We start from the raw sequence: 26822 nt of genomic DNA on the forward strand, positions 1-26822 counted from the left end.
ATACTTGTGTGATGTAACACAAGCTTATAGGAATCATGTTATATACTTTTCCATAGCATTACATTTGAATTCAACAGTTCGATCTTTCAAATAACGGACAGATATTTGTGAAATCATGATACATTTGTGAATGTATTTTAACAATCTAAATATGCATATGTACAGACAGATACATTTAATAACCATGAAAATTATGTTTTATTACATTACAGTGATTTAACGTTAATTTACATTTGAAATGTGAAATCACAGTCTATTTACGTAACTTTAATGATATTCTAGAAGAACAGAACAAAACTGTAAAATGCAGTAAAATACTTTTATATTAGGATTCTTTCCTACAGTGCAGCCATACCCGCGACCTTGTGGTTGTTAGTTCACATTCATTGGCCGATGCTTAGCGTCATGTTATTATGTGTCCCAACATCCAATGGCATGTCATATTGTTTTCATGGCCACACCCTCACCCCAGGTGCAGAGGCCTATTTCTGTTCAGGAATGTTGTGAATACTTTGAGATTTATATTAATTGCAATTCCTACCTCTACATTTATTTTTTAAAATATATAATTAGCACAGCGTGGCCGTGCAATGTTTTATAGGGTTTTTTTGGGAAATTATGATACATTTCTGAATGTATTTTTACAATCTAAATATGCATATGTACAAAAAAATATATTTAAAAAACAAGTAAATTGTGTTTTACTATATTTACAGTGATGTTATGTTATTTTACCTTTGACATGTAAAATCACAGTCTACTTATGTAAATTTAATGATATTCTAGAAAGACAGTACAAAACTGTAAAATATACAGTAAGATACTTTGACATTACTATTTTTTGGAACAGTGTATTTAAATCTGTGCAGTTACAGTTTGCTGTCAATAGTAAAGCTCAGTGAAGGATTACACAATCCATGTTCTCATATTATATAAAATATCTACTGATGCTTTTAACATATCAGGATAATTAATATGGTGAACTAAATCGTACCTTAGGTCCCCAACATCCTAAAGATAACAATGCAGATATTCTGTTTACTCCCGTTTCCTCATCATCTAGAAATAACTATGGTAATTGTTGTGTGACAACCAGGAATCATGACTGCAAAATGTTGTGAACTGTATGCAAAAACGTGTGAATTAGCACACTGATTAAGATAGGCCTGAAAGCTGAATCTGATTATTAATTTAAATGCTAATTCATTTTCATCATTTTATTAGTAAGAGGAAACTAAGCTAAACTGGCCAAAAGGCCAAGAGGTTAAAATATGATGATGTTTTGTTTTTGTTTTTCCTTTCATAGGTCTTAAAGTGTGATAGGAGTATGCTTATGGGGCCAGAGTACTGTATATTCTGTGTTTTTATTCATCGATTTACATTTCTGAACTGTAATTTAAAGAGCTATACCATTATTTTTTCCTGTATCACTATATATAAACAGTTTATTTGACAGTGGCGTAATATAAAATAGCCGTAACACCCATGTTTGATTCAGACATGTTTTTTTCTGTCTGGTTTTCAGATGAAGGAAGGAAAGAAATATTATTATGAAATTTAGTAGAAATGTGTAGTTTTACATTTTTCAGCCCTGATTCATGGTCATTATACTAAAAACTAAGTTTCCAGGTAATCATCAGATTTTTTGAAGTTTGCTTCATTTGCTAATATTAAATAGAAACTACCACAAGTGTTTCCAGGAAATAGGCCACAGCATTAAACATGTTGCCTTCAAACAAAGAATAATGCAGTGGTATAAGTTATAACTTATGCTCCCTGCATTATTCTATTCTGAGAACTACTGTATCTCAGAGGAGATATAGTACTCCTGCTTGCCTTTATTATATGGTAAAGGTCTCCTAATATATTAAAATATCAACCCATATTACCTTTTCATGAGATTACTGCCACTTTAAAATCAGTGTATAAAAACTACCCCACTATTATCACATTAATATCTATATCTTAAGCATCCATTTTCATGCATGTACATAAATGGCTTAAACAACAAATGGCTGTATGGCAGAAAAGGCAAATGTAGCACTAGGTTTAGCTGAGGCTCCAGCTTGCTGATTTTCATCATGGGCTGCAGAAGCTCGGCCCCTCCAGGCTACTAGAGGACTCGGGCCCATTTAGGAAAGGTAAATCTAATTAGGAGTCTCTCCAGCTACAAAGCTCTGTGTCACTGCTGGAGGGGAAATGGGTAAAGCTACAGCATCACCGAATTGCTTCTTTGTCACTGGCGCTGGCTAGTGAAAACGTACTTACAGACAGCGTCGTATTTGTATACATTAGTCTGGGATTTAAAAAAAAAAAAGCAGAGTCATTAGTGAGTTTCTCCCTAACTTTAAATCAGATGCTTGAAATGCAATTCAGGTCAGTAGATTTAACAAATCAACATGTATTATGTATATCTAAGGAGAAAAAAAGGAAACTACAAATTATTTTATAGTGCTATAAATCCTGGAATCAAAATATTCATTTTTCCTTTATTCCAAGTGGCCAGTAAACAAAACAATAAACATATTTGTGCTATCTGTGACCAGTTCTCCGACCACTTATAGTGATTGATGAAAATCAATCACCACAAGTGGTCTCAGAACTCTTTGTGAAAATTTATCCTGCTGAGCATATCTAATATGACAAACACAATAGATATTTGAATGCATCCGGACCACAGTCAGACTTATCAGATATGACATTTAGAAAAGCACAGGATGCTTTCAAAAAAAAAAGAAAGACCAATAAAGATGTAAAACACGTGTACCCTTGAGCACTGATATGTATGGCAGAGAATAATCAACAAACACTTTAAAAGGTTAAAGCCCCTGTTTGCTTTGAAATAAGCTATTGAGAGTTTGAGTTTCTCTCAACATCTTTCCTTACCATCATAATCTGCTGTTCCTCTTCTAAATGGCCATTGAGATTCATTTGACACGTGTAATGTGTCTTTTTCCAATGAAAACTATGATTAGTTTAGTCTTTGCGCCTGATTTAGAAACCTTCAATCACCTTGCTGTACTCAGTCATAAACATGAAATTACATTTGCACATTGTGTGAATGTTTGTGCCTCTGCAAGAACAAACTACGATTGAGGCCAACAGCCTAGATGACTTAAAAACTAGAATGAACTAAAGTGTGATTGGAAAGACTCCAATAATCATGATGGGGTTACAGCAGCCTGCTGGTAGTGTGGGTAATGCGTACGGTTATGTCGCTGCCACAGTTGTAATTATCGCCCACCATGGCACCAACGTGATGACGTCAGTCATGAACCATTGAGCTCCGCTTTTTCAACCTCACCCCCACCCCAAGAACATTCTGTGTCACTGCTGTCATTACACATGCAGAAAGAGGTAATAGAGAAGCACTCTGGGTGATTACTCATTCCACTTGGCAGCTGTATTTTAATACATGGAAGGACAATAACAGTCATCACTAGTCATACATTCTCTTTAAAAAAACAAGGGGTAAAACGTGTGTTTGAGTCATTAAATATAAACTATAAATTAGTTAGATCATGCTTCCTTTGCAAAATATTAACTTCTTAGAGTTTTAAGTTAATGTCATTGCTATAAATATCAAAGTTTGTCTCCTTATCCATCCGTCCATCCATCCATCGTCTAATTCGTCAAAATCTCTCATAAGAATTGATTTAGTTCTACCTGACTCTGAAGGCCACAATACAATAACATAATAATAATACTATATAGGTATTTACATAGGTTTGTGGGTGAGATTGGGAATGGTGAGATGAGGTGGTGGGATACTGGCTTGGACTCACAGCAAGAATGTCCTGTGTTCAGATCCACTTGTTGGCATGTTCTCCCCAGGGCTGCGCAGTTCTCCTCCCACAGTCCAAAGACATGCAGGTTAGCTTAAGTAGCGATTTTTAAATTGGGTGTGAGTGTAACCTTGAGTGGATGTTTCTATATGTGTTAGCCCTGTGACAGACTGGTGACCTTGCTCAAGGTGTATCCTGCCATTTGCCCTGTGACTTCTGGTATCAGATAAGCAAAATGCACTTTGAAAAATGCAGCAGTGTCAGCAAAGCAGGTAAAAAAGGGCCTATATTATGAAATGATGATTGTCAACAGTATGGGTTCAAAATGGTTTATATATGTTTTATAAAAGCAGTCTAGCACATTGGTAGGCTTTAAATTTAGCAGCATTCAAGTGCTTTGGTAAGTAACAGTGAGTGAAACTTTGTGTCCACAAGAACTTCACAGGACAACTTCCTTATAAACAACTTTTTGAGGAACTGCAAGTCACAAAATGTATTTGTGATTTATTAATTTTTCATTATTTTAAGTTTCAGTTCCGTCACACTACTTTCAAACTGCAAAGACCACCTGCGATATTTGAAAGCAAGGAGGGCAAGAGGTTCTTTTTTTGAAGAAATGTGATTTTAGTGAAATATTGTATAAAACATGATAGACTTAGTGTTTCACTGCTATTGATTTATCTAATAAGTGAAAGATCTCTAGTTCTTGCCTGTGAGGAGATACAGATCCCTTTGAGGCAGCATAAGGAAGGGCATCATGTTTAAAAAATCTTCCAAATCAAATATGCAGAGCTACCTGCTGTGGTTACCCCTTGGGCACAACTGAAAGCAGCTTTTCTTAATACTAATTCTCAAACTGTGGGGCAGGCGCTACTGATGGTATCAGTCTTACTCTAATGCATACCGTACACGTAGAAGAGGAGAAACAAATTTAAAAAGAAAAACAATGTAACCCTGAGAGGCACTTACTGTTGCTTCAGTCAGTTGCAAAGTTCTTGTTGCACTTTTGTAATTTTTAAGGTTTGGAAACATTAAAACACCCATTTGTGTTCTGGATGGACTCATATACCATATACCAGCCATATTGGATTTGAATACACATCATATAAATCAAATAAGTACACATTCTTAAATGCAAGTTCATAAGGGTCTTGCTGGCTACAAAGGAGGCACTACAAGCTTATGGCCTCATTTTGAGGTTGTTTACCCAACAATATTACAATTAATAGGGCATTTATTTTGTTTCTCTTCTTCATCAACTAGATGAGTCCATTGACCCCCACACAGGTGACCAGCATTGTTCAGCAGAGAGAGAGAAAAGAAATGTGGAGGATGATGAATAATAGCCCAGCTGGTCGTGTTAGCTGCAATTAGCCCGTCTGAAGTCCCACAATTATACAGCTGACACTCACAAAGCCACAATGCTGCAGCTGAATCAATACATAATTGTAATAATTATCATCCTGGTGTCATTTGTGGACACATCCAACACACATCCACAGAGGTAGTGGCTCTTCAAGTCCAGTGTTTCTAACAAAAGGTACCTCGATACCTGGTATTCAACTCAGCAGTGATAATGAGTCAGCCCAGCTAAATGCTGCCAAAAAGGACTTTCTTTGCTGTTGAGCTACTGTACACAGTGAACAGGTGTGAGCCAAAAAGAGGAAAGAATATCACAATCAACAAAACCTCAAAGTCAGATCATTTACAAAGTTTTTCCAAACAGTTTCCAAAACACTCTGATACCCTGATATTTACTCATTTGTGCCCTGCTTGATAAGTACATACTGCACATGGCCAATAGAAATTTCTAGAAACCCCTGTAATCATTTAATGAATTTAAATGTAGTATTTTGCAATTTAGAGTTCCCGTTTTCTTTGCTTTAGCGTTAAAATACCAAGACAATCAAACGTAATAATCAAGAGCCCATGTTTGATGACTGTGTCATATCAAACCTGAGGCTGCCCTTTAATTTTGGTATAGATGCAGATTTAATCAACTTTAATTAATTTGAATTGAAAATGGAAACAATGCCATAATTGTTTAAAAAAGGAGGAAATGTTTACATTTCAATAAATGTTACCTTCATACTGGAACAACCCTAACTTTTCATTTGACTCATGGTCCCTCCAGTCAGGAACCCATAGGCTACTGATGACAATAAGACCCTATCCTTGTGTTGGTCAGTGTCGAATCTATGTCTGAGACAACTGCAGTTCCTTTTGGCCTCCTTTTAATTCAGTTTTAAATTTGTGGTTGACCAGTGACTCTGCTGTTCCAGAATTGGTGTTTAACACTATTTGCATTGTTCCTGAGTTCAAACTGACAAAAGTGAAGACTATTCCTGAGTCAGGCATTGGGTGCCATCCATTGTACCCTCCTTTAGTATAGGATACACTGGACCACCCTTTAACAGAATAAGAGCTATGCCTGTTTCATAATTCCTGGCAACATATTATAAGACTGTCATAAAAAGCTGTTAACATACCATAACCAGACCCTGCAAACAAGACCCTTCTTGTCAGGAACTGCTTCAGTGATCTTTCCCATAATCCACGAGTTTCTTGGTGCACAGTTATTCACAAGAAGAATGACACCTCCTTCTGCAACGTTTCTTGATGCTGTGGCCCACCACTGATGTTCCTGGAGTTGCAGTAGGTACTTTAGTCCATGCCTTCCAGAATAAGTTGGACATATTGCACCTGTTTTAATCCACATCACGAGTAGAGGTTATCTTGGTCAAACAATCCTGGAGGCAATGATGGTTTTGTTTTCAACAGCAGGAGATGTTGAGGTATTAGAGCTTCTAAATCACTGGACCCCTCTCTGATTAGTCGGTTGTTGATGATCCACTCTGCCTTGTGTAAGACTGTATGAAGGCATTCTTCATCAACAATCTGCTCTCTTACAGTGGAGCTCCACTATGATGTGAAACAGTGGAAGGGTTCAATGTCCACTTTATCCCATGTTGGTGGAACAGATCTTGAAAGTCCAGTCAACAATGGCTGCCTTCATGTCACTGAGCCATTTCTGTACAGCTCAGCAGAATGTTAGGCCAAAATTCTACTGGACTGCAAAGAAAATCATGACCCAGGACATGTTTCTCATAAATTCACCTACTCTTTCACCTACAGTCAGCCTGATTCTTTTCTGTACTAATTTGTCTCTACACATGCATGCCAGAGCTTTTCAGGATAGTTGAAACTATGTTTGCCACAAATGTACGGAAATGCGTGGCCTCATTCTGGAGATACTTGAGTACCACCATACTGTCCGTCCAAAATATTGATTGTGCAAGGTTAACTTGTAGCTCTCTTCTCGGGACACCATCCATCTTAACGGTTACTGTAGCAGCAGTCAGTTCCTGACAGGGTATGGTAGGAGGTATCTTGTCAAATCTTGACAAATTGCTGCTTTTATCTAACTTTTGGACACATGATTTGATGAAAATCTGACCTGTTGTTTAGAATATGTTTAGACTGCATGAAAATAGTTTGAAAAGTTAGGCTTTTGTTGCTGACATGACCATAAATCACTAAAACGTGTTTGGGGACTAAAAAGCATGACAAAGTTTGTCTCTCTACTAGTTTTATTGTAACTCATGAAAAAGAGCAGAAGTAGGATTTGTGGGACCTTGTATGATGTAGATGTACAGACACTTGAAATAACAAGCTAACTCCTTAAAAGACAAAAAAAGACAGAGGCTACTCAGGTCAGAGCTATTCCCCTTAATGATCCCAAAGTATAATGAATTTTGTATTTGGCTTTGAAAAAATGTTAGAAGCCTCTGATTAAATGTCATCTTACACAGACGAAGAAATGCAAGAGACAAGAGACAAAATCCAGAGTGATAGGTTCAAGATCAGGAACAAACGATGGTCTGGCTGGAGAAATGGGTGGTGGAAGAGGAGAAGGTGCAAGGGGATGGCAAGATGGAGGAAGAGAAGCTTCATTAAAGTTGTGGCTGGGAGGAAGATGAGGGCAGGTTTAATGTGAGCTAAGCAGTGAACATGGCAGGTTAGCAAATAGCTACTAGTTAGTAAGAACTGGACAGCTGGCAGGTGGACACAGAGTAGTTATGAGCTCGGTGAGGCTCGCAATTAGTGGGCAAAGCATGAATTAGATCAGAGATGTAGTGAAACAAGGATTACTCAGCTGGCTGAGTCAGTTTGACCTGGTTAGATTCGCCCTTAGCATTAGTGTCACTTATGCTAACTGAAAGATCTGGTAAATAGTGGAGAGTGAAGTTAGTGCATATGTGCACAGGGACTTGATTAGTGGCTGTATGTAAGTTGACTGGATGAGCAGTAACAATTGCAATGTCCTGTTAGAAAGAGAGTCAAAAGAGGGGACTAAGAGTTATCGGGAAAGGGAAAACTGTAGAAAACAATAAGAACGAGGGGAAGCTACTGCCATCGGCACAGAAATGGCTAGACTACACCATATCACTTCAAAATTAATGGCTAGAAATAATGCATACTATATGTCAGAGCCAGGCTTTCTGTTACATAAATAGCAGGGGAAATCAAGAGTGCTTTCTCTCTATGTGATGTCCAGTGGGCTATGGTCTTGATAAATTGTGCTGACACAGGAAGCAGACATTTGGAGGGAGGAAAGGCATGGATATCAGTTTATCTTCATCCTGATTCAGCCTGTAGCTCTGCTGTCCTTCCCCAGACACACTGAATTTGGTTGTACTTAAATAAACTTGGGTTTTATCTCTAGTATTTTGGAATACAATTCTTCTCTGGAACACTCTTCTCTATTTCGAGCACCACGATACTTCATTCTCTGAGCTACCAAATTCCTTTTTTTTACACTGACATGTACTCCAAATGTTTTTTGTTTGCTTGCAATTTTAACACATTTCTTTCTTCACTTTTTTTTAATACAACTTTTAATCAATATCACATCAAGTAATCTTTTTTGCAGCTCTTATAATTTACAGTTACATCTGGAATTATGAAGACAGTGATGCTCTTAATGAGTTTGGCTTTGTATGTCACCAGAACAGATTTCAAATTAAACAACTGAGATGTAGATGAAATGCAGAATTTCTGCATTAATTAAACAGGCTGAACAAAAATATATTGAAGATTTAGGAATAACAATTCTTATACACATATGTCTGTTAGCACTTCAAATATAATTGAACAAACCATAATATATTAAAATAAATTGTGCTTTAAATACTTTGAATTTTTGCAGACAATGGATTTCTAAAGTCTGAATCCCACTCAGATAACCAAAGAAATGTGTTTCACGTCCTTTCTCTAAATTTGATCCTTCCTCTCATTCCAGTAAAGATTGAACTCAGTTTCTGCTATCCAATATATTCTCTTTCAGAGTTAGCCTGAGTTTTTATTTATTTATTTTTTATTATTGAAAACGCTTAATTGATTTCTGTTCTTGAGAGGGATCACTGATCAATTGTTTGCCTCTTCTGCTGAGGCCTCTGTATTTACTTTAGTGAAGTCAGTACTTGAACACACCATCCTCTTGAAAGTATTCTTTACTTGAATTAATGTAAGGTAGTTTTCACTACCATGGAAGTGATCATGTGACCATACACCGCTGCTTTTTTGTGCTAAATCCATATCATTTTGTGTAGCCTAGCTCACCAATGTTTTCTGCTTTTCACAGGATGTACCAGACTGTTAATTTCAACACTTCTAATGTCCCAGCTATCTCTCTGTTGGATTTTTTTTCACATACAGTATAAATATTGCCTATTTCACTTGCTTTGATGGGTCTTTTGAGGATTCAAGGCAAAGGTTTCAGAATACAATCCTTGCAATCATTTCCTGACCTTTTACCTGCTTAATTTTTAAATTACTAATGAATAAATAATTTATATGTGTACATGAAACAGCTTTACAGTCATCTGTTCAACTACTTTTGGCCCCTTGCAAGTGTAATTTGCCTGAAGAAAGAATTAAACCACATGAAAGACATGGATGGGAAAAATAGCATAAAATTATTCCTATCTCTGGATAAATGTCAACCTTATGTCTATTGCCAAGTCTTTTGTGTCATGCCACTTTCTAAAAAGGTCATGATACAGAGAAAAAAATACATAACTAGCTTCTTTAAAAAAAAAAAAAAAAGATACACCAATTTACTGTTTCCATGCAGAATTGTAGGCTCACAAAAAGGGAATGGTAGTATCTATCGTACTGTCTGTTTGTTTCAGGTTTCTTTACTTCTTTAGACTAGCTCTCCTTCAATTAAGGAAGCAACCTGCATTTTCTGCGCCCAGGGCAACATCAGTGCTCTTTAGCATTTTGAGCCTGTGTGTTCGGGTTTAAGTAAGAGTCACACTGGGGCCCCACCTGCCTCCTCTGCAGCCTTGTATGGTTGCTGCTGTGAGAGCAAGTGGCAAAAGGTCCACAAATAATCATTTTACCTCTTCTTGCCTCTGGGCACTGTACATCACTCACAATCATGTTAACCCCTAAAGTCGTCAGGCAAAAGCGGTACAAATTCACTTGATATGGCTTTTGCTGAGGTAAGAAACAGAGCAGGCAAAACAGGAAAACAATGCGTTGTTCTTTTTCTCTTCTGTCTGTGCATGTGTTTCTTTTTCCCTTTTTTCCAAATGAAATCTAATTTGTGAGGAGCTGTGGAGATTGGATTGAGCTGATAAAGTGACTTAATTTTCCACAGTTGACTTTTCTCTGGTCTAACCTTTACGTACAGCCCTGAGGTCAAAGCTTTAATTATGGTCTAAAAATGACTACAGTGTATCCAACTGCTGATTGAATACAAAACACAGCTTCGCCTTACTTATTTAAATTTTAATGACGCAAACAACTTAATTAAGAAAACGGTATATTAATTTATTCATACAATATACTAAAGCACATTATTACATTTTGCAGTTCTCTTACTTCTAATTTTACCCTAATAACTTGAAACGTGTTTGCCTTGTTTACCTGCCAAATTTCGAAAATATAAGTGCATTTATAAAGGCCAATGAGAATGTGCCAAACATCTGCAAAAAAGAGCTCTGTCTCAAACTATACAGCACGCTCCAAATTGGGATGAGACTGATAGATTCTGCGCATTGATTGATTAGATTGAGATTAGCGTGTTTGACGTCAGAAACGGCAAACAAATGATCCCATAAAAAGGGGAAACCTGCGTGGTGGGAAAAAAAAGAAAAGAAAAACTGTGGGCACACAGCACCGACTGAGAGGTTTAGAGAGCGCCAAAACCACACTACCACTTCTCCCACAGAAGCTAAGTCAATACAGACTTCCGAGCCTGAAGATGCCGCTTTCAACCAGCTCCACATCCTCCACAAAGAGCGTCCGCAGAGCAGCGTCCGAGCTGGAGAGATCTGATTCCATCACGGTAAGAAATATTTTAGAAAGCACAAGTTTGTTTTAAGTTACAAACAGAAATCTGTGATTGTCTGTGGAGTCATCTGTTAAGAAAAATACTTTCAATGAATCACGGAAACTGTTGTATGGCACAAAGAAAACTTGGCAAGATGTTCATTACGCAGCGTCGCTGTCTGGCGCACATCTCAAACGAACAGCTTCCCAGGAAGGAAAAACAAATCCTGCACGTTTCAATTTTACAGTTGAAATCTGCTAAAATGTGTGCTGTGGTCGCTATTTACTCTTAGATATGTCGTAAGGTTTACCTTGATTGCATTGCCGATCTAATGCGCATTTGGAGATGTAAAGCGCACCCATCAAATATCAAGGGAGACATCCAAAAAGTAAGCAAAGCCCATCAGTTACGTCCATGTGGTGTCGTGTCTGTCTTTTCTTACTGTCTTACAGTTAAATCGTAACAAGCAGAACTTTAATTTCTCTTTTTAAAACAGTCTCCAAGATTCGTCGGTAGACGGCAGAGCTTGATCGAGGACGCGCGCAAGGAGAGGGAAGCAGCCGCTGCAGCGGCAGAGGCTGCAGAGGCCAGTGAACAGATAGTGTTTGAGGAGGACGATGGAAAAGCACTCCTCAACATTTTCTTTACTTTAAGAAACTCCAAGACACCTGCGCTGTCGCGGACACTCAAGGTTTTCGAGGTAATCCATCACAATTTATTCTAATAGAGTTTTAAGGGGTAACTAAATATTTTAAAGATTTATTTTGATTTATATGTGACTATTTATTTTGTTTGTTAATAATTAATTTATGAATGCTTCATAAATTCACACTAAGCTACTGGATTTGCTGTTTTGCAAAGATTCCCATTGGTCGGTATTTGTGTCTAGTTGGTAATAATACAGTTATCAACATTTGCACTCTAATATTGTAGCTATGACCCATTTTCTGGTGAGACAACAGGGTTGCAATAAGTGTGGGAAAATTAAAACCGGTTTCATAGTAGGTAAGTAGTCAAGATTCACAACAAGGTAATTGTAAAATGTTTTTTATGTTAGTGGAATATAGTGGATATGTAAAGGTTGAATAATATTTTATTGGCTATTGTTAAAGTTGGTTACACATTTTAGTCACACAGAAGTACCGAAAAAGGTCATGGAAGAAAACCATTTGGAAAAAAAAAATCTATGTGTGGGTGGGGGGTTAGTCCATGTTTTGAACAGGAAAGTGTGCATCCAGAATCAGTTATTGTGCTTCACAAATACTTCTCACCTCTGGATCTCTGCTACCACATTCACATCTCAGCTTGCTGACTGTATTTCAGACATTTGAAGCTAAGATTCACCATCTGGAGACGCGACCATGTCGGAAGGTCAAAGACACCCTTGAGGGCCTGGAGTACTTTGTCCGCTGTGAGGTGCACCTCTCAGATGTCAGTACCCTGATCAGCTCCATAAAGAGGAACGCAGAGGATGTCAAAACCACCAAAGAAGTCAAATGTAACTGATGAAATAATTGTGAAACATTTTAAATAGTCTGTAGAAGTGAGCAAAAAACAGAACAGTTTATTTTTTTCTCCCTGTTTTCTCAACTAGTCCACTGGTTCCCAAAGAAAATTGCAGATTTGGATAGGTGTCATCATCTGGTCACCAAATTTGATCCAGACTTAGACCATGACCATCCAGTAAGTAATGACATTGCCAAGAAGAAGAAATAATTGAATAGAAATAGCTGTCATTACTGGGCTTGTTACAGAAAATGTGATCTGTGTTTGGTATATTTGATTTAAACAGGGCTACACAGATCCTGCCTACAGACAGAGGAGGAGAATGATTGGTGACATTGCCTTCAGATACAGATAGTGAGATGGGCTTTTTCCTAAATACTGCACACACAACCATAAAAAATAGACATAAAATTGAATTGTAATAATTGTGTGCATATGTTTGTCCTCAGTGGGCACTCGATCCCCAGAGTGGAATACACAGAGGAGGAGATTGGCACATGGTAAGGGGCTCTTTCACGCTAGTTTTTAATATTGATAATATAAGATATGAAAAGTTAAGTCTGAAGTAGCAGTGAGCATAAAATTATAATTTACAATGAACACAAAATGTTTTTATTTATTAAAATACGTTTCATTGTTATGTTGTTTTACTGTCAACACATTGTGGTCTACCCACCAACCAATGAGTCATTTGCATATGATTTGTCTTTTATGGATGCTTCGGTAAATTAACTTCAGATGGAGGGTGTCACAAGAATAAACTTGAGGTGACAGCTCGAGCTTGTCTGAATAAAAAACATATCCATAGCCTGAGAACAAAGTGTTGTTTGCAAGTTAATAGATGTTTATATTTTACTTGAACAGTTTAGGACAAAAAAAAGACACTAATGAAGGAATTTAGTCACCAGACCAAGTAGAAAAATTATAGCAACGTGCTTTTTCATAAGGTTTATACGATACAAGAAAAACACAGCATAATAAAAAAGAGCTCTATAAATATGATGTAAGAAATAAATTGCTTGAAATAGTTAAACATTGCAGGATAAATCCAATTTAAACACTGTTAATTAGCAGGCGGATAACACTAACCATAACTCTAAAACTACACTGCAGTTTTGCTTATTTCCAGTTTTTCCAAGATTTTGATTTTAATAAATGAAATCTCAATTTTTATGTAATTAAATCTTGATTTAGGCGAGAAGTATATTCAACCCTGAGGGACTTGTACACCACCCATGCCTGCAGTGAATACCTTGAGGCTTTTTGTCTCCTAGAAAGGCATTGTGGGTACAGCCCAGACAACATTCCCCAGCTGGAAGATGTGTCACGCTTCCTCAAAGGTAAAAATGGGATAAGACAAAATGAAAAGAAAAGATACGTAAATACAGACGCTTAGCGAATGTCGACTCCACCTATCAGGGTTTGATTCTTGCTCTCTCCCTCTCTCTTTCTTACTGTCCCTTCACCACCATCCCCCTAAACACACTTGCAGAGCGCACAGGATTTGCGCTGCGTCCAGTGGCGGGCCTGCTCTCAGCTAGAGATTTTCTGGCCAGTTTGGCATTCCGAGTGTTCCAGTGCACCCAGTACATCCGACATGCTTCCTCCCCCATGCATTCCCCAGAACCGTGAGTACTACTGTGACTCTTTTGGCTTTGTGCTTCAACTAATTATAAAGTATACGATCAGAAATAACTCCATAAAAACAAATGCAAGTGAAATTACACATAGCATCTGCTAATAGCAACAACAATTCATATTAAAAAGCTGCCATATGCAAAAGCTGTTGTGTTTATGTAATTATTTTAAGACTCAATATGTTTTTCTTTAGAGAACAGGCTTGCTTTCATTCTGTAACTGTTATGTAATCAGATTGAATTTCCAGTTTGTCTGCATCCAATCAAACTGAACTGTGTGGTGTTTTTCATTCAAGATCAAACATTGTGGTGAATTGAAATAACTTTTGCTTTCTCTTCAGTGACTGCATCCATGAATTACTGGGCCACGTACCCATGCTGGCTGATCGCACTTTTGCCCAGTTTTCACAGGTTAGTGCTGAAGCGATTAGCAACCTTACAGATCATTCAGTTCTTTTGTGCTATTTAGCAAGAACTGATCTATTATTTTCCACAGAACCTTGGTTTGGCTTCACTGGGGGCGTCGGATGAAGATATTGAGAAACTGTCCACAGTAAGACTTTTGTCTTCGAACACAAACAACACATACAAACTGTATCAATATTACTGCGGTGAAGTTTGGGGTTGAACCTCATGTTGCCAGCCCATCTCCCAACAGAGACACACACACACACACACACACACACACATGCTCCCACGCTTCTTAGCCTGGGCTTCGAGCACGAACTAAGATACATATCCCATATAGTAAACTATTGCTAAAATATCATTCAAAATGCATTACTTTGGACAGCCTCTTGTCTAAAATCTAACATGTAACTAATGCACTGATTGTCCATACTTCTTCTCAGTCACCTCCTTTCTGTTTTTCCATCAGCTGTACTGGTTCACGGTCGAGTATGGCTTATGTAAACAAAATGGTGAGGTGAGGGCTTATGGAGCTGGGCTGCTTTCCTCTTATGGTGAACTTGTGGTACGTTCAAACGTTTTGTTTTGTTTTTTTCCTTTAATGCAGCGCACACAGACAGCTGTGAGCTAATTCTCCATTTTTTTAAACTTCCAGCACTCTCTGTCTGATGAACCAGAGACAAGAGAGTTTGATCCAGAGGCTGCAGCAGTGCAGCCCTATCAAGACCAGACATACCAGCCTGTTTACTTTATTTCTGAGAGTTTTTCAGATGCCAAGGAGAAATTCAGGTACTGCTCTTTATCGTACCAGACATACACATACACAAGAACATACAGAACTGATAAAAAAAAGTAAAAAAAACAACAACAACGAAAAACAACAAAGAGAGGGGTTATGTGAGGACGAGGTCAGAGAACAGCCAGCCAACCCCCGAGGCCACAAACTATTGTAGGTCAGCCATAGCAGCCAGAAGACAGCTGTTCCTAATGTAGTCTTCCTTACCGAGGCAAAACTCTGGAGTTTTATTTGGCAAACAGATCAAATGCTGCCCTGCAAAACAAGTAGCTTAAGTGAGTGTTTTCACAATATTCAGCCTCTAGTAGAATGCAGCACATGACATCCCCGACACACTGGATGAGAAAATACCCGCACTGGAATGTTTGAAAGAGCACAGAGAACATTGTGAGCATCATTACATAGGAGTGTTTTCTTTATGTTGTGGAATCCACAGTCTCAATAATTTGCATGCATGTACAACATGGCAAATTATAACACAAGGACAATTTGCAGGCTTGGTTGCTTACTTTCAGTTGGAGCAAAAAGACAGCCCCATTTGAGATCTTTAAGTTTCTGACTTCTTTACATCTTTACAATTTTGACCAGGGCTTATGTAGCTGGCATCAAGCGTCCCTTCTCAGTCAGATTTGATCCATATACCAGCAGTGTTGAAGTACTGGACAACCCAGTGAAGATCCAAGGAGGCCTGGAAGGTGTGAAGGATGAGCTTAAAGTGCTGACAGACGCCCTAAGTGTGCTATCGTGATGATGCGCTGTCTTTCACCATCCGCCTGTTGTTTGCTTTTCTCTCAGCTGAGTCCACGCTGTTGAAGATTGCCAATGTGTTCATATTTCTGTGCCGTACCTGCTGTATGAATCTGAGTTTTGCTTGTTGTGGTTGGCTGGTTTTCCAGCAAAGTTGCAACCATTAAAACCTCAAAACTCAGCGCTGACAAAGTATCCAAAGATCTTAAATGCTTGCATTTGTGAAATGATGGGGTTTTACTGACTGGACCATTCATGCTTTTAAAGTTTGTTTTTTGAGAAATGTGTCAAATCTAGAGTCACATCAAGGGGAACTCTGATAATGAATGTATTAAAAGAAGACTATATAAGTATGGTATAGATATTTTGAAATTAAAGAATTATAATGGTGTATATTTGGATCGTTTATTTTATTTAGAAAAAAAAAATCTGTAACTGCTCTGTCAAAAGCTTTATTTTCCAAATATGTGAATTTAGCATTTGAGTAATTAAATCCATGGCTTTCATATGCTGTTCTTGTCTTGCATTGTGTATTTTATGCTGGTTTCGTCTTGCAGTGTAAATGCATAATAAAAAGGGGGAGTGGAGAAAAGAAAACATAGTTTCTATGTAATAAACTATTGATTACAAACTGTCAGATAATAAAGAACTGCAAATTAACATTCCACTATCGTTTCTGTGATTTATCAAGTTTTTATTCCTACAGTTAAACTAAAAATATAAATAATAGTATTATATTTGATAGGTTTTTGCTCTTATCGCTGATGGGAAAACCTAGAAATACTTTGGCATGAATTATTATTTAACGACACCTGGCTGCTTCTTGCTTTACATTTGTCTATCGCAAGAGGGAGCTGTCTAGCTGTTTTAGCCTGCCTCGTCATAAAATCACAGCATATTTATTGAATTTTTTTGAGAGAATAAATCTTCTTAAGGTTCTCTTCCTGTCACCAATCTCTGTTTTGAGACGTTATTCGGTCTTAAAAACAAGCTAAAGCTCACAAACAACCTCAAGACATTTTAATGACACTAAATGCACTATAGAAACTCTATTTAATGTGCTTTATTGAAAATAAATAAATAAATCAGAAATCAGCCATTTTTGAAACTGTTTGTCTGCATAATCATCGCTTAACTGAGTAGAAAAGATAATATATAAATTAAGTTTATATATTATCTACTTTTAAATGATCTACTTTTTACAGCGTGTGCTGTTTTGAAATAACCCCGAGAAAAGCTGTGCATAAGAGAGAAATGTTAAGCTGTGAAAGAGAACACGAGTTTGCTGGGACACGCTTCCTTCTGTTCAGGTAAGAAGATGCGATCAAATCCAGGATTCAACATTCCAGCACAAAAGCTGAAAAGCCAAAAGCTGGAGGACAAACAAACGGAGGTACCGTAACCAGACCAGCAGGTGTCAGTATGAGTCTGAAGACACGTCCAGATCTTTACCTTCACCAGAACACACACTGAAATAAGGGGGCCCTCGAAGAGTTTTATAAAGCATAACGTGAATGTGCGTGTTTATATGTTAAAATCAGATTTTCAAAGTATGGATCACTCTTTGTCTCCTCTACCTGTTCAATATCTGCATGAAGTAGTGCTGCTGAACTGTATGATGCATATTTGTCATAATGTGCATACTAATGCATTAGTAAAGCTTTTTAAAAAGTCTCCACATTTGTCTCAATGCTGACTCTCCATCATATGACCATCCATCATATGTGTGGCTTGAGACATGCCTGCATCTACTTTCCCACTTGGTGTCCCGCTGCATCCGCTTTTTACTGCATGATCCCCCAGTTTTATCTCCCCTTCACTGTCAGGCACCTTTGACCCCAGTGCCTGCATCTACGCAGTCTGAGGAAAGCCGCAAACCTTGGCCACAGTGATTCCACTGAATGTTAATCTTAATTACAGCAGGGCGGAGACATTGACATTTTTCTTGGAGTCGAAGGAATTACCCCTATTCTTGTTCAGTCTGCGTCCTGTGTGTAAACATTGTGATTGTAGGTTACAGTGCGTAAACGTGGAAAATGCCCATGGAAGTGTTCCATATTTTGTGACTCTCACCCTCTTATTCTCCCTTCAAGCACTTTCATAAAACGTCTCTGGGCCTTTTTTTTTTTCATGGGCGAAGAGGAGGAGCAAGGGGTGGGGTGGGTGTAAGGGGCGTGCTTTAGTATATAATACCTCTCCCTGAGAAGTTTTGCCTGTCGCCTAGTCTTTGGGACAGCTTCTCACTCACCATCTCTATAGTTTAACCAACTGGGAAACTAACTCACCTGCAATTTCTCCAACCAAATAACTCCCAACATTTTGACTACTGCCATCTGACATGGAAACCCAGCAAAGATACGGACATCACTCACTTTGCCACACCTGCCGGAGAACGCAGAACAGCCGAATGAAGGTAACCAAAGAACAAGCAAATTGTTTTATACTCTCCGGCTCTGCCGTGTGCGTAATGAAAGACGTCTGACAGGGTTATAGCGGTGCTGTCTTGGTTTTATAAGTAGGAAAACCAGTTCGGGTTCTGTAGATGCAGTGCTCGCATCAGTTTTGTGCAGTATGAGAACCGGGACATCTTTTGATTTGTATGCAGCAGAGAAAGTTCAAGATGCATAAACGGCGAGGAGAAGCTTTGAGGCATTTGGGATAGAAAAAGAACAAGTAATTTTAGTCTTCTCGCGCCTGGATGGTGTCGTGGACACGGAGTAAACAGCTGATTTTTTTACCGGCAGATAGGGGGCGGCAGGTTTGAGGGTCAGTGAGCTCATTCCGGGGTGAGCAAAGGGAAAATATATGCTGAGTTTGGTGTTTTCGGCTAGTTAACTATCGAGCAGCCGGCCTTGCAACTTCAGGAGGGTTGTGTAAGAGTGGAAAGCTGGTGATACTGGCGACTTGTTTTTTTCCTCCAGAATAAGCACTTCTTCAGGTGCGACAGACATGACAGCAGCTGCTAATAGCGGGCGGGGAAGGTGAAGAGCGGGTCCGCATATTGCGACATGATTTGAGATGATTTTCTTTTTCTGAATTTCTACTTTGTCGAACATTTGAGCACGTACACCGTACACACCGGAAGCCTGTGATGAAGACTGTACCCTCTTCGTCTGAAAAAAAAAAAAAAAACCAAAAAAAAAAAAAAACAGTGGCTGATTTTGATTTAAAAAATGGTATTTAAAAATGTCATTAACTGTTATTTTGTTAATGATTTCTGTATGCCACAACTTTCTGCATGTCATGGCTACATTTGGTGACCCCCATGCTTCATTCCGCAGGTCAAGAGGATGTCTTCGACGAGTCGCGCGCTGCTCTTTGCACTGGCCCTGACGCTCTACGTAGTGGAAATGGCCTCGGCGGAGACGCTGTGTGGGGGAGAACTGGTGGATGCGCTGCAGTTTGTCTGTGAAGACAGAGGCTTTTATTTCAGTAGGTTTCAAAGCATTACAAGTTTTCACGATGGGCTGCGTGAATGCTCATTTGCCTGTTGAATCTCTCTGTTGTTCGCTTGCACACATCTGTTTGGAGCAGAGGTGGGAAGTAACGAAGTACAAATACTTCGTTACTGTACTCGATTAGAGTTTTCAGGTAGAACTTTTGCTCCCTACATTTTTAAACAGATATCTGTACTTTCTACTCCTTACATTTTCAAAACAAGCTAGCGACTTTTGCTTTAATCCATTTGAGGGTGGTTATTATTTCACGTCATTGAGCCTTCAAACATCAAACCAATTTGAGCGTTAACAGGCAATCACATTTGCGTATTAATCACCAGTGGATGTCGCACAAAAAGAGATGAAAGAGCCAAAACCGAGTACCACAGTCAGTGGTTAAAGTTGGAAGGTTTTTTTTATTTGTTTCTTCTTTTTTTAAACTTGTTTAGGACAAACAGGTGAGTTTGCTGTACTGTGATGGATTTTAAGTAAAGAACAATGTGTGACTGGTACACAGTGGCTGTGTGCTCATGGTCAGAGGGAGGTTACATCAAGCGCAGCTGATGTTGGTGGGATTTATTCACTGAATTCTACCTTCATATCAACTGTATATTGTCTAATAATAAGGACAGCATAGACAGTGGATGGAAATCAGCGAGGACAATTTATGCAACATCTGCTGACATCTTGTTGAATTCAGCAAAGACCAGTAAACCTCAGAGCAGCAGCAGCAGTACAGATCAGCTAATCACAGCCTGTACACAAAGAAAATCTACTGGAGCTCTCAATAGAAATTCTCGTGAGTTGTGACTCTTTCCCCCACACTGAGCCATTACAGCTGATTTTAGGATCCCCCACCTGCTGAATCCCACTTTAACCTCTTCCCTACTCATTTTCCTGTTTAAAACCCTCTACAATGTAGGCAACAGAAAATAGAGAGACTTTTTATTTTCCTCCTTTTTCTCTAAAATTCAGACTGAAATTCTGCATTCCTATCTACCAATATTATTTAATTATTACATTAGTATCACACAAGGTTCAGTGAGCTTTGCACAAAATAACTGGTAGAAATATTCCTCAAAGAGCTACTTTTACTTTCTTACTTTGAGATAATTTCAGAGCCTGTACTTTTTCACTTTTACTTGAGTAAAGAAGTAGCTTCAGTACTTCAACTTTTACTGGAGTATTTTTTAACACTAGTGTCTGTACTTCTACTTAAGTACAGAATGTCTGTACTTTTGCCACCTCTGGTTTGGAGAGCTGAGACTGTGCTGCGGTTGTGTGGTATGCGTGTTTGCTATTTTTCTTTCTCACGCACTCACTCACACTAGCGCGTGCGCATACACACAGGGGGAGATTATAGCCAGCTGTGTGTCTCAAGACCTGGTCCAGGCTTCTCTCTCTGCTGAGTCTGCTTACAGCCCATACCTCTCATTGCATATGAAAGACTGGTGAACTGCAAAGGCACACACGACTGGCGACACAATAGGCTGCTTGTTTACCAGTAAAGTAATAGCACCCCATGAGGCATACCAGTCACCTCAGCAATAGTGTTCCCAGGCCAGGAGACCACACTGATGAGTTGGTTGAGGTGGGGGGTTGTTGATGTCAGGCTAAGAGAAGAGCTCATCAATTCTAATCATTGCTTCCATGAAGATGGAGTAATTGTAAAGCAGTGTGTGAGGAAGCATTGTGGTAGCTGTTAATCCTAAACTGCGAAAGCCTCTGTTCGCACAGTCTGCACTGTTTGTGACATACATAACTTCACCTTCCTCTCAATAATCTGATTTCAAACACTTCAGCTGAAAAAAAAACAATTTTAACTGTTGCTTTGAAAATCAAGGTGTTTTCTTTGTGTGCTGCTTGCCACAGCAGCTTCTTTACCAATCAGGAAGATCGTTATCCAATTTGGGCCAACATAGATGTGCTCCCTTCTCTTTGTCCCCCCACCCCCTGCAGCACATTTTCGTTTTCTTCTGCTATCAAATCTGGCCATCCCATGAGATTTCTCAAACATTGTGTGGGTCACAGGACAGCAAACAAGGCCTTTATTCATTGTGGATAATGTTCTCCTGTGCAACATGCTAACCATCCAACCCTTTTTTTCTATACCTTTCTCTCTCTTGCTTTAGCCCTCTTTTGTTATGCATTCTTTACCTCTGTTTTGACCCTCACATTCCCTGTCTGCACCCATCCCCTTTCTCCTGGTATCTCTACTTCCCTACTGTTCCTCTCTCCTCAGCGTCTTTATCTCTGCTGACTTGGCAGAGAACAAGGTCACAGAAGAGTTTTCCATTTTATATATTTTGCTATGCCTAATATACCTGAGAGCTTAGATGTCTTTGCTGCTCCCCTTTGGTCTCTACAGCACAGGGTGTTTACTTGTGTATTCACTCATTTAAGGACTTCCAGATAGCCCTAATCATATTATCCTCTACAAACAAAAAGATTTGTTGCAGTTGGCCATAGAGTTCCTTTTATCCTCTTTGCTCCAAGGGCTGCTATGACTGTCGAAGTAATCCTGCAAAAACAACCTTGATTCATTACTGATGTTGTGTTTGCAGTCCCTAACCTCTACGTCTTCATTCCTTTTTGTATTTTTCCTCAGGTAGGCCAACCAGCAGGGGTAACAACCGACGCCCCCAGACCCGTGGGATTGTAGAGGAGTGTTGTTTCCGTAGCTGTGACCTCAACCTACTGGAGCAGTACTGTGCCAAACCTGCCAAGTCCGAAAGGGACGTGTCAGCAACCTCTCTACAGGTCATACCGGTGATGCCCGCACTAAAACAGGTACGTCTAAGCAACAACAACAGGCCAGTATGGGAAATAGTGCTAATCCCAGCTCTATCTGTCCTCCCATCTCCTGTGCCCCCATTCACCTCTGAGCCTAGCCCCTATGTCACTGACTCTTGAGTACAGTGTACCCATGCTAACGCAGTTATATCTAGTTAATTGGCCAATGGAAAGCACTCAACTTACAAAGAAAGTGCTGACAGTCATGGAAAACATCACAAAAGGCACAACACGTTATATTCAGGAAAAGGGGGTGTGTTAAGTGCGTATATGTCCTGTAAGATGGTGGACAAAATGTATTTGTGCCTGTCCCGAACCACCACAGCTCTTCTGAAATATGTCACAGACATGCGGAAGAGTTTCAGATCTTTTTAATGGATTCACAAGAGCAGTTGCTTGCCAGACCTCTTAAATCCAGTTAAACTTTTAAACAAGCCTAAAAAAGATGTTTTTGTTTTGACTGCTCATAAAATCAGTACTGGTGGCATGACACTGCTAAAAATGTATAGATATAAATACCGTTACTGAGGAAAGTAATAGGCATTTGAAAGAAAGAAAGAACGAAAGAAAGAAAGAACGAAAATAAAAGGCTGTTAGGGACTTAGTTTGGACATGTCTCTAGTTTTTCTGTGTTGGGAGAGTTGATGGGTACAGCCTGCTCCGAGGGCCAGCTGTTCTTGGGCTATTGAGAAGGCCTGGAGTGAATGAAGGGGGATAAACACTCTTCAAGTGGCAGGACCAAAACAAGCCATTCAGATCTAGCACTGGCTACTCACGCATAAATTCTAGCTTCATTGCGACCCCTCCCGCTTTGTCCCTGGTGCTCAAGACAACACCTAGCATTGTTTAAAGGAGTCTTCTGCGTAAGAATTGAAGTTTGTGAATTGTGTTTGTGTGCATTTCTGTGAAGGCTACAAAGTTCAATGAGTGGCTGAGTGAGTGCCGGCTCCTCATATGTATATGAGACAAGTGACCGCCCTTCCCTTTGACATTATGTTAAAGAGGCTGAACTAGGCGCTTGTTGACAGCTTCTCCCAGTCAAGGAAACTAAAACAAGGACAAGGCGAATCTGTTATGACGTTCAGCACTCTTAAGAATGACATTTGATTTCCGTTTCACTGGCCCAAAAATGACTGAATTTTTTCACATAATAAACAAGGCTTTCCTCCATTGTAATAAGCTCTTGAACAATATCTTATCACCCTAATGAACTGACTCCCTCTTTTCCCTTTTCTCCTCTATTTTCGCCCGCACGCCACAATAGGAAGTCCCGAAGAAGCAACATGTGACCGTGAAGTATTCCAAATACGAGGTGTGGCAGAGGAAGGCGGCCCAGCGGCTCCGGAGGGGTGTCCCCGCCATTCTGAGGGCCAGAAAGTTTAAGAGGCACGCGGAGAAGATTAAAGCCAAGGAGCAGGCTATCTTCCACAGGCCCCTGATCAGCCTTCCTAGCAAGCTGCCTCCCGTGTTGCTCACCACGGACAACTTTGTCAGCCACAAATGAGCCCGCTGCCAGCCCTTTGCACAGACAAGAGTTTTGAGGGTGAAAAAAAGACTAGGGGATTATAGCTTTGTCTCTGACGTCATTTCTGTGGCAGTCCTCTTTGACCTCCCCTGCCCTGTCCGAGCTCACCAATCCCTCCCCCTGCACATATCCACTACGTCTTGAACCCCTGGCCCTTTTCTAATGCCCCCCCTTCCCCCCGAACTCCCCCCTCCCCACCAGCCCACCCTCCTCTGGCACACAGACATGCCTTCACATTCTTCCTGTCTGAACTCTTTCTCTCCCACTCTCTTTCAGTCACTGATACAAAAGGCACAAACACAAATGTCGAACAAAAAGTTAACAATTCGGCTGAATGCGGTTCAGGTGGATCCTTAAGCAAAAGACAAAAAGAGAAGGGAAAAAGAAGATGAAAGAGATCTGTCGTTTGCAAGTGTCAAGAGGACACCTAGCGGAATGTTTTTTGTCCTTGTGGAAGACAACTGAAAGTGAAGAGCTGCTTGCATGAAAGAATCCATTCCACATCATTTTTCCTGAGGCGAAAAGAAAATCTCTGTTAGTTCTTTAGTTTGCACCTCTACCTATAAAGGGACTTCCACACTGTAAGGAATTATTTTATAAAATTAGATTCCTGTTCCAGCACCTTTTGATCACAAACAAAAAGCAGAAAAGAGTCTGCAAAATTGCACATTGCCACGGATTACGTCAAAGTAAAGAAAAAAATGGCACTATTTTTTTATGAACAATGAACGTGTAGCTTAAAAAAATGTCATGGTGCTAGCTTTGGGAATGGACTCAAAGAAGAGGTGGAAAAGCACGTTTTTTTTTCTTTGAATTAATAATTAAAGCTTTCCGTTTTAAGGAAAGTGTGACTTTTTTAAATAAAATAAAGGATATGGGGGAGCTCCTGGCAGTGGCAATGTCAAGGGGGAAGAGTCACTGAGGAAAAATATGGGCTGTGTTGGCATCTAGGCTCATGGTGAGTGCTAGCGGCTGCTATTTACTAGTTTGCCAGCATAAGCAGCAAGGGATGACCCGAGACCTAGTCCCTGTTCCTCCTGTCCCTCTGAGGCTGCTGGACACATGGAGCACTATGGGGACACATACGGGACACCATGGACCACCTGGATTGGGACAGTACTATAGTTTGGGGACAGTACTTCCTGTTTGCCATGGCTTTGTGGACTGTTCTGGCAGGAAGTAACATGGCATGGACTAAGAACGAGTGGGATAATGATGATTATATTTTATTTTTTGTCTTTTTTCATATCAATGTTTCAATGAAAAAAAAAAGGAAAACCCTGTCAGTTTCTGGTACCGTGACATTCCTGTTTTTCCAAGTTAGGCTTTTTTTATTGTTATGATGTTATTTTACAGTTATAAAGAAAGGGAAAAAACAGCAATAATGTCAACTAACATTTTATTTTTATTGTATATCAGTAGTATTCACATGCTTTTGCCTGAAAACAAATACTTGAAACTATATTTATATATATACACGTCTACATGTATATATATATATATCTATATATAGATATATATATATGTATATATATGTATATATATATATATATATATATATATATATATGTATATATATGTATATATATATATATATATGTATATATATGTATATATATATATATATATATATATATATATATATATATATATATATATATATATATATATATATAGACATTCATATATAGATATATATATATATATAGATATATAGATATACTATTAGTTTCCAGGGACGTTGTGTTATTTTCCTTTAGTCTGAGCTGTACCTTGCGTAATGAGCCGCCAAGCTTTTTTGTTCGTTTGTTGAAATACAAATAAGGGCACTGTATAAAGGCATTATTTATTTTGTTATAAAATATATTTGAAAAATTGGTCCAAATAATATACGTAGCACTGATGCTCAACTGCTAGATTTATTTTGTATGATCTCTGTTTTCCAATTGGAGTTGTAAGGCTTTTTTTTGTAGATGCTTTGTACCAAAAATGTTGTTTTTTTCCTGTTTCATTTGCCATAGTCCTTTAAATTAATATTTTAACAGCAGCATAGCCTGGATTGCTTAGGCATGTTATGTCACAAAAATAGGCACATACTCTTAATCTGTTGGTCTGCATGGATTTCCAGGAGCCTGTCAGGGTTGTCTGAGAAAATGAAAGCATCAATGAGTAACTTTTTCATTGCTGGAAAAAAAAGAGAAATAACTGTTCAACATGGATATTACTCAAACCCACTATGTTTTTTAAGCCACTTTAGTATTGATGGTAGGGGAGGGGGAATGACGAGTCCTTCATTAAACTGTGTTTTTATAAGTGTGCATGGTGTCCTATGATCTTCTAAGGAACATCTAATGCAGTGCCAGTCCCACTGATACTCTTAGTTGGGTCATGAGGCCATAAGTGTCCACTCAGCTGTGGAGTTGTGGGTTTGCATTACACATAACCAAGTCATCCTATTCATGCCAACGTTGGTGTGATGCTAGCAAACATCAAAGGTCATTTGAAAGTCACTGTCTGTCAAAGAGAGACTATCTTATCTATCTATCTATCTATCTATCTATCTATCTATCTATCTATCTATCTATCTATCTATCTATCGAAGTCTCTTTTTGGTATAGCACAGTGACTCTGTGCATCATCAAGATATCTTGATCTTGTGCATCATCAATATGCATCTGTATTTGCATTGGTATGTGTGTTTGGGGTTCAGGATTCATCCCTCACAATCTTCCACTAATGCATCCATTATGCATTTACTGAAGGGCTATCATGCTGAAACATTTCTGAAGCACTCAGGAAAAAAAATGTGCTCTCTAAGGGAGAAGTGGAATCGTTGCTGAGTTTAA

The 26822-nt window shown here is 38.9% G+C and overlaps 2 protein-coding genes across 3 annotated transcripts; both read left to right on the plus strand.

Moving 5' to 3' along the window:
• The first annotated feature begins 10957 nt into the window (after positions 1-10957).
• Positions 10958-16881, plus strand: th (tyrosine hydroxylase). 2 transcript variants are annotated; one of them, XM_084932956.1, is made up of 14 exons: positions 10958-11142; positions 11420-11515; positions 11624-11827; positions 12451-12625; positions 12722-12810; positions 12920-12987; positions 13083-13133; positions 13828-13973; positions 14126-14261; positions 14612-14681; positions 14767-14823; positions 15148-15243; positions 15334-15467; positions 16063-16881. In XM_084932956.1, exons 1-14 carry the CDS (start codon positions 11059-11061, stop codon positions 16220-16222), a joined length of 1566 nt encoding a protein of 521 aa, XP_084789082.1. In that variant the 5' UTR covers positions 10958-11058; the 3' UTR covers positions 16223-16881. The 2 variants fall into 2 exon arrangements, with proteins under 2 accessions (XP_084789082.1, XP_084789083.1); XM_084932957.1 differs by lacking the exon at positions 11420-11515.
• Positions 16882-18442: 1561 nt separating this feature from the next.
• igf2b (insulin-like growth factor 2b) lies at positions 18443-25457 on the plus strand. The gene is made up of 4 exons (XM_084932958.1): positions 18443-18634; positions 19503-19653; positions 22267-22448; positions 23716-25457. The coding sequence occupies exons 1-4, from the start codon at positions 18560-18562 to the stop codon at positions 23953-23955; spliced, it is 648 nt and encodes a 215-aa protein (XP_084789084.1). The 5' UTR covers positions 18443-18559; the 3' UTR covers positions 23956-25457.
• Positions 25458-26822: the final 1365 nt, after the last annotated feature.

This window comes from Perissodus microlepis, chromosome 7, assembly GCF_051167445.1.
Source record: "Perissodus microlepis isolate ML-2025 ecotype Zambia chromosome 7, ASM5116744v1, whole genome shotgun sequence".
Classification (NCBI taxonomy): domain Eukaryota; kingdom Metazoa; phylum Chordata; class Actinopteri; order Cichliformes; family Cichlidae; genus Perissodus; species Perissodus microlepis.

What these genes read in the sequence shown, in the direction of transcription:
- th (XM_084932956.1), top strand. Translation starts at nt 11,059, where the DNA reads ATGCCGCTTTCAACCAGCTCCACATCCTCCACAAAGAGCGTCCGCAGA. An exon ending in TCAAGGGAGACATCCAAAAA is followed by an intron (nt 11,516 to 11,623) that starts GTAAGCAAAGCC and finishes TTTTTAAAACAG; the next exon opens with TCTCCAAGATTCGTCGGTAG. An exon ending in GAGGAGGAGATTGGCACATG is followed by an intron (nt 13,134 to 13,827) that starts GTAAGGGGCTCT and finishes ATCTTGATTTAG; the next exon opens with GCGAGAAGTATATTCAACCC.
- igf2b (XM_084932958.1), top strand. Translation starts at nt 18,560, where the DNA reads ATGGAAACCCAGCAAAGATACGGACATCACTCACTTTGCCACACCTGC. An exon ending in CGCAGAACAGCCGAATGAAG is followed by an intron (nt 18,635 to 19,502) that starts GTAACCAAAGAA and finishes TTCATTCCGCAG; the next exon opens with GTCAAGAGGATGTCTTCGAC. An exon ending in TGATGCCCGCACTAAAACAG is followed by an intron (nt 22,449 to 23,715) that starts GTACGTCTAAGC and finishes ACGCCACAATAG; the next exon opens with GAAGTCCCGAAGAAGCAACA.